This window comes from Acinonyx jubatus, chromosome B1, assembly GCF_027475565.1.
Source record: "Acinonyx jubatus isolate Ajub_Pintada_27869175 chromosome B1, VMU_Ajub_asm_v1.0, whole genome shotgun sequence".
NCBI lineage: Eukaryota > Metazoa > Chordata > Mammalia > Carnivora > Felidae > Acinonyx > Acinonyx jubatus.
In genome coordinates this window covers 48,644,602-48,662,339 of record NC_069382.1, presented here as the reverse complement: position 1 = coordinate 48,662,339, position 17,738 = coordinate 48,644,602, and the positions used below count along the sequence as shown (strand labels likewise).

The window sequence follows — 17,738 nt, the reverse complement described above, 5'->3', positions numbered from 1 at the left end:
ACACTAAGGTACAGGGGTGCCTGGGTAGATCAGTTGGTTGAGTGTCAGACTCTTGATTTTGCCTCAGGTCATGATCCCAGGTCATGGGATTGAGCCCTGTGTAAGTCTCTGTGCTGAGCATGGAGCCCGTTTAGGATTTTCTCCCTCCCTCCCTCTCTCTTTCTCTCCCCCACTCTCCCAGCTCACTTCTGTGTATGTGTTCTCTCTCTCTCTCAAAAAACAAAAAAACCCACTATGGCACAACCACGTAGTGAAATATTACGTAGTCACTAAAAACAATGAGCAAGATCTGTATCTACTGACATGGTAAGACAGTAACAATACAATAGGTAAAAAATAAAATTAAAACAATTTCCTAAACAGCATATATATCCCATTTTTGTGAAAAAAAATGCACAGAATAAAACTATTTCAATTACTTATAAAATAAATGCTCTGAGATTTTGTGAAAGAACCTATGGTATATTACTCTGTGTATGAAATAATTAGCTCTGCTAAATCTATAAATGTGTACTGACTGGCTAACAAGAATAAACATTGGTGAATCACTGATTTATTGGCTGCTAATTGAGCAACAAGCCAGGGGACACTCTAATGCCCTACTGCAGGTAGAAAGAAAAGCAAAAGAGCAATGATCAATTTAGTTTGAGTAAAAACTGATTTTTGTTAAGTTTATTTATTTTGAGAGAGAGAAAGAGAGACAGACAGACAGACACAGAATCCCAAGCTGACTCCCTGCTGTCAGTGCACAGCCCTATGCAGGGCTTGAATTCACGAAGCATGAGATGATGACCTGAGCTAAAATCAAGATTTGGACACTTAACTGAGTCACCAGGGGCCCCAAAACTGTTTTTCAATATATTTTTTTTTAACATTTATTCATTTGAGACAGAGCGTGAGTGGGGGAGGGGCAGGGAGAGAGGGAAACACAGAATCCAAAATCCACACAGAATCCAGAGCTGACAGCTCAGAGCCCTATGTGGGGCCAGAACTCACAAACCATGAGATCATGACCTGAGCCGAAGTCAGATGCTTAACCAACTAAGCCACCCAGGCAGCCACCTGATTTTCAATATTAAAAAAATCAGATGACCTATCAGCTGAATCAAATGGTATGCACATTTTAAAAGAACTCTTCAGGGGTGCCTGGGTGGCTCGGTTGCTTAAAGTGTCCAACTCTTGATTTCAGCTCAGGTCATGATCTCAGGGTTCATGGGATAAAGCCCCACATCGGGCTCTGCACTGACAGTGCAGAGCCTGCTTGGGATTCTCTCTCTCAAAATAAATAAACAAACACTAAGAAAAAAAACAAACAAACAAAATAAAAGGGGGCACCTGGTGGCTTGGTCAGTTAAGTGTCCAACTTCAGCTCAGGTCATAATCTCATAGTTCGTGAGTTCAAGCCCCACATCAGGCTGTGCGCTGACAGCTCGGAGCCTGGAGCCTGGAGCCTGCTTCGGATTCTGTGTCTCCCTGTCTCTCTGCTTCCCCACCCCTGTTCCTGCTCTCTCTCTATATATTCAAAGTAAATATTTAAAAAAATTTTTTAATAAATAAAAGAACTTTTGATATATATTCCAAATCTCTCTTTAGTAACAATGAGATACTGCTTCTAAACAGGATTGCGTGGGTAACAAAAGTGATTTTTCCTAAGGTTTTCCTAAAGTACAACCTAGGAAAAAGTTGCAAGTTGAAGTTACAGATCTATAGAAAATAGAGAAGATCATGGACCCAAAGAGGTCCTGCCAATGTAACAGCAACTCTTAAAGATTAACAGTCATTTTGGCATTCTTACTGATATTACATTGTTTACTATAGGAATCTGCAATATCTCAAATAAATAAAGGAACCTGCTAAGTTAACATAATTGGAGTAAACACCATCAGAGGCCAGGGCTCATCAGAAAGTGAGTGATATAGCAATAGCTGTTCATGCCCTACTTGCAGGAAAAGACACACACTCCTTTGCAGAGCAATGACAGATGCTTGGAAAACTAAGTTACTTGATTATCGTTCCATGAGAAAACAAAAGGACTTGACATCTAATTTTTATGAAAGTGTAACATCAGAAATCTGATCTTACCAGCTTTCCTTTGAATATTAATTTTATTTTATTTTTTTTTAATTTTTTTTAATGTTTATTTATTTTTGAGACAGAGAGAGACAGAGCATGAATGGGGGAGGGTCAGAGAGAGAGGGAGACACAGAATCGGAAGCAGGCTCCAGGCTCTGAGCCATCAGCCCAGAGCCTGATGCGGGGCTCGAACTCACAGACCGCGAGATCGTGACCTGGCTGAAGTCGGTCGCTTAACCGACTGCGCCACCCAGGCGCCCCTGAATATTAATTTTAAAATCCCTTAAAATATGGGCACCTGGGTGGCTCAGTTGGTTAAGCTCCAACTTCAGCTCAGGTCATGATCTCACAGTTCGTGGTTTGAGCCCTGCGTCAGGCTCTGTGCTGACAGCCTGGAGCCTGCTTCAGATTCTGTCTGTCTGTCTGTCTCTCTCTCTCTCTCCCTCCCCCACTCATGCTCTGTCTCTCTCTCTCTCTCAAATATAAACATTAAAAATTTTTTAAAATAAATAAAAAATAAAAGCCCTTAAAATAAAATAAGCCAAGTATCTGTCCTGAAAAACAGCAATAAAGGGGTAGGAGGGGCGCCTGGCATAGCTCAGCTGGTTGAGCATCTGACTCTTAATTTTGGCTCAGGTCATGATCCCAGAGTCATGGGATCAAGCCCTGTGTGTGGCTCCACACTGAGCTTAGAATCTGCTTAAGATATTCTCTCCCTCTCCCTCTCCCTCTCTCTCTCTCTCTCTCTCTCTCTCTCCCCCCCCCTCTCTCCCTCTCAAAATAAAAAAAGGGGAGGGGGGTAGGAGATGCAACTTTTAGGAGGCTGTTTTCAGGCTGGCTACAAAGCCAGACCCAAAAAACACAGGTGGGAAAAGCAGGATGCAGCAACTGAAGAGGAAAGCAGACTGAATCCAGAAATACTGACAAAGTAGGCCCTGAGGGCTGTCAAGAGGGTCCCGCAAAAGATTATGTTCAGTAATTCTATGTCAATTCACATTGTCTGTACAGAAAGTGATCCATTTCATCATTCTCAGTTCAGATTTAATTTTCTTGACACCTTATATGTATATACAATGTTTTGCATTTCCAATTCAGAAATACCATCCAAAGGTTGTCTCACACACAGGGGCTACAGTGGGAACAGGAGGGATATTCTTTGTCTTCTTTCAGTTTCCCAAGAATGCACTGCAAGGACCAGCAATGACTATTTCTTGATAATGAAGTTCCTCCTCCAAGGAAAATTACTGTATTGTTAGAGAAAATATACAGTCAAAGCATATTCACTGTTCTAAGTGTTACTTTCCTTTTCCTAAAATCCGTATGTCCTTTGGCCATTTGTTTTCCACATCTTATTATCTAAAAAATAAATTCAGTCTCAAAATTTTGTTTCCTGGTTGCTGAGTTTATATAGTTTCATATTTAATTCAAGGGCCTCAATTCCTATTAATCTCAGAATGAGGATTTCTTTTCAGGTCTATTTCATCTAATTTTTAAAGTCCATCTGTGCCACAAATAACCTAATCATACAATGTGCTCAGTGATGACAGGGTTTAAAAACCCAAACAGGAAAAACAAATACATTTAGGTTCAAAATCAAAATGAATGGTAGACATCAAAATACAGTCTAAAGAAAACGGAAAAGCTTTTACAACCAACTTGAAAACAAAATGGAAAGTTAAAGGGGTGCTTGCCTGGTTCAGTGGGTACAGCATGTGACTCTTAATCTTGGAGTTGTGAATTCAAGCCCCACATTGGGTATAGAGATTTTTTTTTTTTTTTTTTTTTAATCCAGGGGTACCTGGGTGGCTCAGATTAGGCATCGACTTCAGGTCAGGTCATGATCTCGTGTCTCATGAGTTCGAGCCCCATGTCAGGCTCTATGCCAACAGCTTGGAGCCTGCTTCGAATTCTGTGTCTCCCTCTCTGTCTCTCCCCTGCTCACACTCTGTCTCTCTCTCAAAAATAAAACAATTTAAAATATTTTTTAAATTAAATCTTTAAAAAAAGGAAAAGTTAAAAGATGGCCAGATTCTGAAAAAAAAAAAAAAATCAGATTGCAATTCTAGCCCAGTTTTCTCTTCCAATTAAAATCTATTAATCAGAAAACTCTCTAATATCAAGCCCGATTTTTCCCTTAGCAAGGTTGTATGGTTTGTATGCTTTGGCTATAAAATTATTTCAGTAAGATAAAATTTAGAGACCAGGATTTCAGTTAAAACCTCTTTCCTGGCCAGTAAAGAGTTGTCACTTTTTTTCCCAAATCCATATTGAATAATTTCTTCAACATGTACTTTCCAAATCATTCTTTTTATTTGATTTATTGCTCTTTTATGTGGGCAGCTACAGCTTTAAGTAGCCATAGTTCTAGAGTTTTAGGGGTTAAAAATACCATAAAGACAACATCACCTCTGTGAAAAGTAAAGATGTACCACATGTCTCCTAAAGAAAATAAAATCAACAGCAGCCTAACATCAACAAATTAATATGCTCAGAATTACTTTTGAGTATACAATCTGACAGTTTTACTAACAAACTAATATGAAATTTAAGATAGGTAGAGTTTCTCCTGAAGCCAAATGGGAAACAGAGGACTTATTATGAGTTAAACTCCTTTCTCCTTCTCTGATGGCAAAGCCTTCCACGCTGTACAATACAAAGGAAGAATGTGCACTTTATTAAGTTGCTCTCAACATTCCCTACTTCAAATATTTCAATCATGGAACTCCCAAGAAAAACCCACCTAAAAAAATGCCCAAAGCACAAAATAAAGCTCAAAGGAATACAGCAGCTAAAATGGGGAAATGAATGATAGAGCTCACAGTCGTTTCTTCTATTAATGGGACACTGTTACAGATTTAGAAGAGGTGTAGAGGTAGAGAATATTAGTAAGTGGATGAGATTTAAAAAAAAAAAAAGTAGGAAAGGAAAGGGAGGATGGTAGGTTTTATTATTTACTTACTCTCCTAAAATAGTTTCAAAACATTTGGGGGGCTGAGGAGGAACATGTTATTTCACTAAATAAAAGGCAACAGGGTAAGAAAAGGGCTGCATCTTAATTAAATCTTGAGCTCCATCCTTCCAAGCCAGCCCAGTTAAGCTTTCACACCTCTTTCCTACACTTCCTAATTCTGAATCTTTTTACCTTTTTGTGGTAGCTTGTGGCTTAGTAGTTCACGTAAATGCCTTGTTTTTTTTCCCCCCCCTGGAGGAAGAAGATAGTATTGATTTGCTTAAAAGTATGTATGGAAAGCATTATCTTTCTTCTTAATAACAGAATTAAGGATTTGTCTATTCCTTAGACTGTCAGCACACCACTGAAGACTAAAAGAGGCTCAAGAGGGAGGTAACATCCCTCATGTCAGTCAGGTCTTTGTTTCCTTGCTCTTGTGGTGTTGGCTTTGCAAAGTAACCCAATTCCCATAAATAAACATTACAGGTCTATCAAAGCTACTTTTATGAAATAAGATTTTAAGATACTTTTATTTTTTATAGCTGTTAGTCTGCTCTGCTGCTGCATCTGCCCAAATTTAGGGAACCAAAATTAAAAATTTCATTTTAATACAGGGCAAAAAATTGGATTTCTTTTATTGAGTAGATAACTTTCAACTTCAAATCTCTCCCGTGCCTAAATTGATGGCATGCGCTTTTGTTCTTAAAAAAAAAAAAAAAAAAGAAAGAAAAAAGAAAAGCTTTCTCCTAGAGAGGAGCCGCCTAACTCCAAGTCTCCTGAGATTTAACGAGCCTCTAGGAAGATGTTAAAATGTCTTGAAACGTTTTTACAGCACCTTTATTTGCGAGGCCGTCTATTAATTACCCAGCAGTACCCCCACGGCAAATGCACATTAGCATAAAAGAGGGCAGCTGGGGGAAGCTTTGGGGAGGGAGCGCAGACTCTGCAAACTGATGGGATGGAGGGGACAACTTTTAGGCACTGGAAAGAAGAGGTCGGCCAAATGCCAACACAACATCTAAACCTGAAGCAATTCTAACGTGGGTCTCCTGCCGGCCCCAGACGCCCAGGGCGCCAGAGCCCTGGATGCATTGTCCTCCCCCCGGCCGCCGCCGCGTCCTCCACCCACGCTCCGGCGAGCGGGGAGCGCCACACGCCCCCGCGGCCCCGAGCCAGGGAGCGGGCGCCTATCGCGGACGCCCTCCTCCACCAAGGATTTGGGCAAGGGGGAGGCGGAAGGGGAGCCGCGGTCCACACTCGCACAGGTTGCCCAGCGCGGGCTTAGGACACAGAGGGTTAATAATCTCCCGGACGTCTGCCCACCTCAGCCCTCACCCCAAACTCGGCTCCTCCGCACCCCCTCGGCCCGCCGTCGGTCCCAAGGAGCCCCTCCGACGCCCCGCCACAGCCTGGCGCCGAAGGCTTTTGTTTTGGCCGCGACGAGAATAACGATCCCTGAGGAGGAGGAGGTGCCGGAGCTGCTGGTGGCTCCTCAGCACAGGGTTAGGCAGAGAAGCGGGCAGCCGCGGCGGCACCTCCTCATTTCCCACACTCCCCGCGCCCTTTTCCAGCTAAGCGGGACTGGGGAACCGCTCGCCTCGTCGCTCACCTCACATCTCGGGGCCGGGCTCCAAGGGGGCTGTAGCGCCGGCCGGGGGCGGCCACGGGTCCCTCAGGTAAACGGAGCCAGCGAGGACCGCCGACGCGCGCGCCGCTTCGGAGCAACCGCGAGCTTTCGGGAGCGCCGGAGCGCGCGGCCCAGGGAGCGAGCGCGCGCGCGCACGCACGGCGCAGGCGCGCTGCGCACACTCGGCCGCACGCTCCCATTTTGAGACCCAGTTGGAGGTGCCGGCTCGGAGCTCTCGGCAGGTCTTTGCCTCGTGTTTGGGTGACGCCTTGCGCTAGTTATCCCGCTCCGGCGGAGTGGTTTCGAGCTCTGGAAGCGTTTCTCTGAAATGCACTCAGCCCTCTTTGCAAAGCCCTCCCTCCCCCGCTGAAAAAGCGTGGCGACTCTTTACCCAAACTGGGGATTCTGTTATTGCAAGACCACCAAAACCTGTTGTACGAACGAGGGTGCTGACCTAGGGATCCGGGGTTGAAGGTGGTCAAGAGTAGGAATACAGGTGTTGAGGGTGGCACTGGGTGCAGATAGGAGTAGGCATCTGACCTGTTGCAGAGCTTCACGCTTAAACAGACTAGACAAGATACTTGCCTAGGGGCAGTTTATATCCTCTTTGCCAGCACCTTAGTGCACAGGTGGAGATTGTGGTTATTGGTAGCATTTCCCATCTTTTTCTACATAAGCCATTTCAGAGCTGAAAGAGTTCTTAAAGATCATCTAAACTCAACCTCTCATTTTTCAGACGAGGAAAATAGCACTCAGAAGGGTTAAATGACATCCAAAGTCACGCAGCTTTTTAAGAAAAAGTCTGGATTCATTCAAGGCCAGGCAGTTCTTTTTTACTATACTGTTTTCCTTTTGTCCCTTTTCAAGCTAGACTTAATAGGCATCATCTTGTTCTGTTGATAGCCATGGAACTTAAAGTATATTGATCCTGTTGCACAACAATGTGAATGTACTTGCCACTACTCAACTGTACATTTAAACAATGGCTAAAATGGTAAATTTGTGTTAAGTGTATTTTATCACAGTTTTTAAAAGGCACTGAATAAGTTAAATAAGTAATGAGTATTGAGCTTAGGCAGCCATAAATATAGTTTAACATCAGAAGGTGAGCTATGGGGAAAAGCAAAAATTAATATATGAAGCAACATTTTCAATTTTCATAGTAAATACTTGTGCAGTAACAGTTTTGGTTTTTTGTTTGTTTTTTAAAGTAATACTGATCCTCAGGCTGATTCTAAGCAAGACAGTGTGTCCTGTTGAGCCAACACTGGCTCTACTGAGGAGGAGTGAGGAGGCAAATAGTGTATGTGAAAATCTGTATGCGGTATGCACTTCCACATCCCTTGTCCCTGCAGAACCTCTGAAGATGTGCAGCTAGATGTACTTTTATGCAGTTTACACACCATCCTGTGAAAACTGTGAGGCATAGGACATATCATAGCTCACATGGGAAGTGAGAGTGATGTAGAAATTATCACTGCGTGTGTCAACATGATTAAATCTCAGAAATATAACATTGAAAAAAGTGAACTACAAGATATGTAAATTATGGTATCGCTTTAAAAACAGCCATATTGTTTGAGATCAAACATGCATCTATAAAAAGCATAAAAACTGGAAAAGGAGGCTACACACCAATTTCATAGATGGTGGTTGCCTCTAGGCAAGCAGGGAGGGAAATAAGATCTGGAAAATGTACAAAAGGGGGCTTCAACAGTTAATCACACACATGAAACGAAAATGTTAATGTTTTTTAAATTTTTGGTGGGGATACAAGGGTGTTTCTATGTAGTCTCTACATTTTTCTTTATGTTTGAAGTAATGTTGAAGTATTTCAGACATTGAACTGATGTGCTCACTGTGAATATAGCCTGAATGTTGTCATTCAGAACAGAAGGTAAGGAGTGTCTTCAGTTAGATGATAAGGTGCCAGACAAGAGGAAGCCTAGAGAGTGCTGGTTGAGAGGATAGTCAAAAGGGAGCTTATTTTCACATATAAGATTATTCAAATTAAACAGGGGTAACATGAGATGGTTTCTTTTATCCCATCTCTCTTTCATTCCATGTTCTAACCATCAATAGAAAGTCTTTAATGAGTGAGAACTTCGCAGAGAGACATAGCACTCAAACGGAATGTTGTTAAAACTGGTCTCTTGATGAACCCGTTTTGAAACCATAAATGTTAACTGGCAATGCTGCACATGGTAATTTAGTATTGCATCTACTACCTCCCCCGAGGTCTCCACCCCCCACCAAAGGCTTTGTTTACTCATTTATATACAACCTGATCATGTGGAAAAACCACAAGGCTGGAATTCAAACAACCTGGGTTCTAATTTCAGTTTGGCCACTCACAGACCCTTTGTTAAGTCAAGGAAAGCAACAATCTCTATGAGCTTCACTCTCCTAAGCTGGAGGTATGCAAATGTTGCCGATTTCAAAACTACAAAACACAATACAAACATAGGTTTACATTTAAGTTGGAGGAGAATATATTCTTATCTATTTTAGGAATGTAAGGTAGTGAAGTTTTGGGGTTTTTTTATTTTGTGTTTGTTTTGGGGATTTTTTGGTTGTTGTTTTTGCTTGCTGCCCATAGGAACTGCTTTATATTTATCATGGAGCTCCTTCTGAAATTTTGAATTTTTGGTTGTTTTCTAGCACTTGTTTATAAGTTCTATCACAACAGTTACAAGTGTGGGCCTTATATTAGGTATTTACACATTGCATCTTTCAGTCTTCCTCATTTTTTTATCCTTGTGTTCTCACCCTGCCCTTTATTACGTGGTGGGTACTCAATAAATTTAATTAGACTGGATTGTAAAATTTTCTAAATTTGGAGTTATTCTTATTAAGCCATGCCATCTGCTGGTTCTCCGGTGTATCTGTCAGTCAGCCTGAATTCCTCTTGAAATTCAGGATGAAGCATTTGTGAATTTGTGTGTTGGGCAATTTCCCCGTGTCCTCCCACTTCCTTTTGCAGGTGCTTTTCTTTAGTTGAACCAGTCGCGAATTCTTTTTCCTCCTACCCTCTTTTACCTGTTGGCCACTCTTAAAACCTGGAAAAGTGGAGTTTGCATTTCGGAGCCTCGGAATGACCAGAGAAATATAATTGGGCATGCTCAGTTGGTTGTCCTGATTTGGAACACAAATATGTCTTGAGTGCTTGTCAATTCTGTTTGTTTCAGGATCAGATGCATTTTCCTCCCAGCATTATATTGGGAGATTGCAGCCCCTCCCAACTTCTTGCGCTCTTGCTTTTTAATTTTATCCGTGTGCCCAATTTTGGAGCCAGCCCTTCTGAATCTCTTGGCCAATCAAGAGACCACACATTGTTGCCTAAGAGACCCCGGATGCCAGCGAAAGGGTTTATAGATGGTGATTGGACTACTGACTGGAAAGAAGGGTGGGGGCTGGACAGAGTCAAAGGAAAAGCTGCCATGGCAACACCAGAGCTTGAGGCTTGAAGAAGGAGATGAGCTAAAGAGGTGAGAGCAGTGGGCAGTGCATGAAAAAGATGGAGACTTTTTTGAGAGCTCCATTCTAAGATCCTCCTGGGCCTCTCGCAAGCCTTGTTAGTGTTCCTGGGGATTACATTTCGCTCCGTTTCAGCTGCAGTTAAAGTACCAGATGCCTCGTACTTGCGAAATTAACAACAATTAATTATTTCTATACCTAGCAAACACTCGCTCTTTGTATTGCAGTATAGTTTTTGCTTTGTCTCTACCCAGTTGAATGAAAGATGAATTCGTATTTAAATCTGACTATACCTTGTTGCCTGATAATTTCCTGATACTATCTGAGATCTTCTTCTCTGATGATACTGCAGTGCACAATGAGTTGTGTGTTGGCAGAGAAACTCAATCTTATTCTCTGTGTATTCCAAATAAAAATCCGATAACCTTGAGTATAATTCCAGTGCTCAACTCATAATGTTCTGAGTTTTATCCTACATTCCTGTTAGTTTTCGTCTTTAAACTGCTTCCCCACTATTGTATTCATTCAGTTGATTTAACAAATATTTGAGTACCAATTATGTAGTACTGGGATTCAGATTCAGGTGAGCAATGTAAGAAAATGACATGAGCCAAGAAGCCTCAGAATTTTGTACTAGTTGTTTTGTACCAAAGTTCATTGTGTCTGGGTGGATAGTGCATGGTGTGAGGGGCTGGGAGATGAGGCTGAAAAGGTCAATTGAGGTAAATTCTTAGTGGACCTAGACTTCCATGCTAAGGAGTCTGGTTATGCTGTAGCCCTCAGAGAGCCTCTGAAGGTTTTTGAGCTGAAAAGTGACACAATCAACTGGTCCTTCAAAAAATACTTCCATTAGTAGAATGGTGGTTACCAGAGGCTGGGGGATGGGGAAAATGGGGAAACATTGATCAAAGGGTACAAACTTTCAGTTATAAAATGAGTAAGTTCTGGAGATCTAATGTCCAGCATGGTGACTATAATTAATAATAATGTTTTATACTTGAAACCTACTGAGTAGATCTCAAGTGTTCTCACCACACACACACACACACACACACACACACACACACACACACAAATGGTAGCTATGGGAGATGATGGATGAATAATACTTTGTAATCATTTCACAAGATATACATACACCAAAACATTAAGTTGTACATCTTAATTACATACAATTTTTATTTGTAAAAAATAAAACAAAAAAGCAACCCTTTCTGACAGTAGATTGCATGGTATATTAAAGCAGAGACTCTTATCTTTGTACCCCCTAACTCAGGGCTAATAGGTCCTTAGTATAATTGAATAATGGTGACAGTGTGAAGAATGGCTCAGAAAATGGGAATGGAGATTTGTGACCACTGTAACTTTACCAGAGGACCCATCCTTGCTGTTGGACATGGAACTAGAACCATACCACACATTGGGGGTTAGGGCCAAAGACCCTCTATCTTCCTTTTTATTCAAAGAAAACTTAAAGGTCAACATTCCAGGATAGCAATTAAGGTGGAAAGAGGTCACACACACACACACACACACACACACACACACCCACACACACACCAGCAAGCTTTATATGTGTAAGGAGAGGAAGACAACTTGCTTTGTCTTGCTGAAAGAGTGGGGATAGTTATTTCTTGTGCATGTTATATACAAGTGTCTGTCTTTGTAATAGTACTGAGTGTTTATACCATGAACATGTGTGTGCATGCAGATATGTATACTGCCCATCTGGAATGGAAGGAGGAGGAAAAAAAACACAAAAGGATAATGATGAAGGCAAGGGCAGGACAACCCCATTTGAATGTTTCAGCAGAACTGTATTACCAAGAGGGCTGTTTCTCCTGGCCAGACCTATCTCCTTAAAGCCAAGTTAATTGAAGAGAAGCTAATTTAAATAATTTCTAGCTGTTAGGCACCAGGAAAAAGAGAATAGCCAGTGCAGGGCCTTAGGGAGGCCCAAGAGAAGTTACTTTGCCCTAATTCAGAAATTGTACCTAGCTTGTTTCCTATACAAACTGGAAAGTTCTCAGCTTACCGCAGGAATTTTTCACCTGGGGTAAGCAAAATGTTATATTCATGTGCATTTTTCTACAGAAAGGATTCCTAGCTGTTATCATATTCTCAAATATCTTTATGGCCCTCAAAAAAAAAAGATTAAAAAGTAACAACTGGTTTAAAGAGAAAAAAGGTCAGACATAAATAAGAACAATACAAAAAGAAATATGTAATCTTTAACTGGGCGGATCTAGGCTCCGAGACCATGCTTTGTATCTATAATTTGCCCACTCACGTACTTTTATAGCTGCCAATTAATAATACTGTAATGAAATAATTTCCTATACCTTTTGCAATTTGGCTAAACATGTGTGACTCAGATAATTAGCTGTTAGAGGTAGGGAAGAACGTGAGTGCTGATCTGGGTCCTCTTTATATCAGTGGTATGGTGGCAGTAGGCTACTGCCAAGAAGGAATTGTGTAATGATGACCTTGTGGTTTTAAAATATTGGCTTTCTCTTCAGCTATAACTCAACCCTAAGAGAGAATATTACCTGTCGAGTGAAAACCTCAAAGATTTCAGATCTAGCATTTGGGGGAGCCCCATATCAGCCTAAAAGTAATGTTTTTTTTTTAATTGTCCAAATTGTCCAGCCTTTGCTACCGTAGAATAATTTTTGGAGCCCATAAATCAGGCACGCAAACCCTAGCTTCCTCGGTCACTACTGCTTTTTAATATGCAACCCATCTTTAAAGAACAAGGAAGGCAGAAGCAAACAGAAACACTGAGGATATATATTGAAACTACCATCAGTCTGCTTCAAATGGTTTCCACCTTAAAATATTTTGCTATGGCTCTCTAATGGGTTTCGAGACACTCTGTAAATGACAGGAAGTTCTAAGAAAGGTTGCAAGGAAGCTACCACTTCTTGAGACCGCTCATCTGTCAGACACTCTGCTGGACCAGTTTAATCTTCAAAACAGTGGTTGATGGTAGATGCAGATAGATTAAATGCTCACATAGATTGGGGGTCCCTGTGTGGCTCATGCAGTTAAGCATCCAACTCTTAATATCTGCTCAAGTCATGATCTCATGGTTCATGAGTTCACGCCCCAAGTTGGGCTCTGTACTGACAGTGCAAACCCTGCTTGGGATCCTCTCTCTCCCTCTCTCTGCCCCTACCCTTCTCTCTCTGTCTCTCAAAATAAATAAATAAACATTTTTATGACATGCTCAGATAGATAGAATAACTTGTAAAAAGTTATACAGCTAGTAGGTTTTAGAGCCAGGATCAAACTTGTATGAGGTAAAAAGTTTTGTAATTTTTTAATGTAAGCAAATGTAATATTTTCAATGAAGCAAATAAGTGAAAGAGGAAATTTATTGCAAGAATATCAGGTGGCTCACAAAATGGACAAGAAAAGACAGGGGGCTTCTGAGGGGTGAGGCAGTGGGAGCAAATTAACAGAACATCAGTGCTATTGTGAACAACCCTTCAGTTGTTAGGTAAGGATGAACTAGCACCAGTCCAGCTGGCCTAGCTTGGTCTTACGACCCCATCTTGCCTGGGAAAGGGGAAGCCACCTTGATGAACCAACCCAGCAGACTCTAAACAATGAGAAGAAAGTAATTCTTCATGGAAATTAAAGGGTTTGTTTTCTTTTTTAATTTTTTTAATGTTTATTTATTTTTGAGAGAGACAGAGCACGAGCAGGGGAGGAGCAGAGAGAGAGGGAGACACAGAATCCGAAACAGGCTCCAGGCTCCGAGCTGTCAGCACGGAGCCCGACATGGGGCTCAAACTCACAAACCGTGAGATCATGACCTGAGCCGAAGCCAGACACTCAACCAACCGAGCCACCCAGGCACCCCTAAAGGGTTTTAATCAAATGAAGGCAGACATATACTGGGCATCTAAAAATAGCACATTTTCCAACCCAAATCTGTCCATCTCTAAAGGCTTGGCTTTGTCCATTATACCATTCTACTCTTTTTTTTAATTTATTTATTTTGAGAGAGAGAGGGAGAGAAAGTGCACATAAGCAGGGAGGGGCAGAGAGAGAGAACGAGAGAGAATCCCAAGCAGGCTCCACACTCAGCGCAGAACCTGACACAGGGCTTGATCCCACAACCCTGGGATCATGACCTGAGCCAAAAGCAAGAGTCGGACACTTAACTGACTGCACCACCTAGGTGCCCTTACACAATTCTACTTCTTAAATATGGTGTCAAGCTAGAACCCTTGTTACTTAGAGATCAGAAGGAGGAGAGGAAGAAAGACATGGGTAAAGATGGAGTGCTTTATACTGCACTATGGTTTTATAAGTTAAAATATTTCTTTCTGGCAAATGGGGTATATTTTTACCTGGGAATGATTTTAAACAGACCTGATCTGATTTCTAGTTCCAGCAGTTCCTGCTTCTGTAAACTTTGGCAGGGTGTGTAACTTCGGTGAGCCTCATTTTCTTCATGTGTAAAATGGGCTAAAATCTACAACCTCACCAGATTGTTGTGAGCTTTAATTAAGCATGCATGTAAAGTGCTTGACATGTAAAATGATCCCAGTAAATGTTCTTCCCCCCATTTCCCTCTTTCAACATACTAAAAGATGGTATGGTATTAGTATTTTTCATATTCTGAAGATTATATGATTCATTTCTTCTGATAGGTATGGTTTTTCTTATGGAAAGTATTCAGTTATTTCATGATGGCATTTGCACCTCCAAAAAGCATAGATGGCCCCAAAATGCAGACAAAGATGAGTACCTGGACACCCCTAAACCATCAGCTTTTGAATGACCGGGTAAGTGACCAGAGCTATTTTATCAATGAATCCATGCCTTAAGGTGGCGGGGGGAGGGGGGGGGAGAGTATTAAAATGTTAGTTATCAAAATATGAACAGGAATTGTTTAGGATTGTGTAATGGGTTAAAATAAAAGACAGATGTAGGATTTTTTTCCAAAAGCTTTTATTGAGCTCTTGCTATATGGGCAAAGCTGGTTGTAGACAGAATCTTTGCCCATGATGAAAATGTCTTAGATTTGCTCTTTCTTCTACTGTCGTTGCTCCTCTCTCTCTCATCCCAAGTGCCTTTTTTCTCCCATCACTGGTTCTCTGCTGGAATAGCCAGGAATGAGAGAGAAGAGGGTACTCTGTGAGGAGTTCCCCAAAAAGATTTTCTTGTTATAGTTGTGGTTACTGGATAATGGTGGACATATAACCAAATAAATAAAATGAGTAAATCTCAACTGATGACTCACATTACTAGGCTTCTCCTAAAAAGTTTCTTTCTTACCTGCATTCTGGGGAAGCACGAGTAGAATACACCAAAGGATTGCAGAGATGGGAAGCTGAGTATCATGCTGGGGTGTGAGATTGGCCAGCCTCTGGGGATTTCCATTCCTGCTTCAGTTGGAGGCAGAATTTACCAACAGGCCTGTGAGCTCCTATTATCAATACCTATTCCAAGGACCACACCTCGTTGGCAGTAAAATACAATCAACATCAATAAAACTGACTTCATTATCTTGCTCCTACACACCAGTTCCTCCTCCTGGTAAAAGGCATCACTTTACACCAAGTCACTCGAGCCAGAAATCATCCTTCTCCCTGCCAGCTCTGGGTTGGTTTTCTCCAATTTACAAGCTCATAACTTAGCCTGTTATTGATGGCATAGAAGACATTACTGTTTCATAGTAAAACACAAGATTCTTGGAGAGACAAAGAACTTCGTTACTCACAGTGCAGCAAGCAGCGATAGTATCATGTTTGCATTATTTCTTGCCCACCTTGTCCCACAAGAATGCTATAGAAGGCCCAGAAAAATACTACACACCATGGATTTGTAGCACAAACCCTTACTGAGGAACAGTAAACCCACTGCTTTTCTTGCTTTCTTTTTTTTTGATCCAAGTTAGTTAACATATAGTGTAATAATGATTTCAGGAATAGAATTTAGTGATTCATCACTTACATATAACACCCAGGGCTCATCCCAAGTGCCCTCCTTAATGCCCATCACCCATTTAGCCCATCCCCCCACCCAACACTCCACCAGCAACCCTTAGTTTGTTCTCTGTATTTAAGAGTCTCTTATGGGTTGTCTCCCTGTTTTTGTCTTATTTTTGCTTCCCTTCCCTTATGTTCATCTGTTTTGTTTCTTACATTCCTTATATGAGTGAAATCATATGATATTTGTCTTTCTCTGACTGACTTATCTCGCTTAGCATAATACACTCTCATTCCATCTATATTGTTGCAAATGGCAAGATTTCATTCTTTTTGATCACCAAGTAATATTCTGTTGTATATGTATATACCACATCTTCTTTATTCATTTATCAGTCAATGGACATTTGGGCTCTTTCCATACTTTGGCTGTCATCGATAGCACTGCTATAAACATTGGGGTCATGTGCCCCTTTTAATCAGCATTTTTGTATCCTTTGGATAAATACCTAGTAGTGCAGTTGCTAGGTCAGAGGGTAGTTCTGTTTTTAATTTTTTGAGGAACCTCTATACTGTTTTTCAGAGTGGCTGTACTAGTTTGGAAGGAATCCATTGCTTTTGTAGTAAGCAGTAAGCAAGTCTGCTCTTGGTCCCAAAAGGAGACAGTACCTCATTACTCAAAGTTGCCTTGCTCCAAACATAACTTGGAGAAATGGCCCAAGGAAAGAGCAATGACTCTCAGTATTCCAACACATTTAGGAGTATGAGAGGGAGGCCCAGGGAGGTATGTCTTCCAGCACCCCCTCATTTCCATATCCAATTCATTTTCAAGTTCTAGGAGACTTCCTTTTCATCCAGGCCTCTCTCCATTATTCATCTATATGCCTCCAGCTTCACCTTGTCAGTTCACACTCTCATCACACTTTGCCTGATGCAGTGGGGTAACCCCTAACTGGCTTCACTCCCTCTAGTCCCACCAGTCCATCTTCTGCACTGGTCCCAGGATGATTTTTCTAAAATACCAAACTAAAAAAATTAAAATAAACATAAATAAAATTTTAAGGTAAAATACCAAGCTAATCCTATTATGTAAAACTGATAACACACCCTGCTCCAAAGAGTAAATTCCAAACCCCTACACATAGCATTGAGGATCTTTCTTAAGTTGACCTCAACCAACCTCTCAGTTCCTACCCCTGCCACTGCTTCCTCCCATCCTATGTCCAGGCTAACTAAGCGGCCTCCAGATGAGCCATTGTTGCCCCCTCTAAACACTAACTCCAATACGATTTTCTCTGGAAAGCCTTCTCCTGCTTGCTTTTCTTTGCTCTCATCACTGTTTACCAACTTTCCCACTCAACTGCAATGTGTTGAGTTGAGATTCTGTCTTTTCTCTCTGTATTTCCAGTGCCTGATAACATTCCTGAAGCACAAAAGATGGAGTCAGAATTCAGCCATCCTCCCTGGGACCTCCTTCAACTGACTCTCTTGCCTTCTAGTCCCTAAATCCCTCCTTTCTTAGTCTGGATTTGACCCTTGCCCTCTAAACCTAACTGATGTGCTAATCACTCTGGCAAAGCGAGAGCTTCAGTCCTGACCCCTCCTGTTCAGTACTTTCCTGTTTCTACTCTTCTGGTGTGAAACCTGAGTGACTTTGGGAGACAGA

At 41.5% G+C, this 17,738-nt stretch overlaps 2 protein-coding genes across 8 annotated transcripts in view; one reads left to right on the top strand and one right to left on the bottom strand.

Moving 5' to 3' along the window:
- The window catches only part of FZD3 (frizzled class receptor 3), a 99,622-nt gene extending 92,833 nt beyond the window's left edge, over positions 1-6,789 (bottom strand). For 2 of the 3 annotated variants that reach the window (XM_053216652.1, XM_027069788.2), the window contains exon 1: positions 6,633-6,789. The gene's annotated coding sequence lies outside the window, so the exon portion shown is untranslated. The remainder of the gene's footprint in view (positions 1-6,632) is intronic. The other variant, XM_053216653.1, reaches the window with a different exon arrangement.
- Positions 6,790-9,921: 3,132 nt separating this feature from the next.
- FBXO16 (F-box protein 16) overlaps positions 9,922-17,738 on the top strand; it is a 66,593-nt gene continuing 58,776 nt past the window's right edge. For 4 of the 5 annotated variants that reach the window (XM_053216655.1, XM_015081179.3, XM_015081180.3 and 1 more), the window contains exons 1-2: positions 9,989-10,138; positions 14,792-14,926. In XM_053216655.1, coding sequence (XP_053072630.1) covers positions 14,828-14,926 — 99 coding nt within the window. In that variant the 5' untranslated portion in view covers positions 9,989-10,138; positions 14,792-14,827. Of the gene's footprint in view, positions 10,139-14,791; positions 14,927-17,738 lie in introns of all 5 variants that reach the window. The other variant, XM_027069848.2, reaches the window with a different exon arrangement.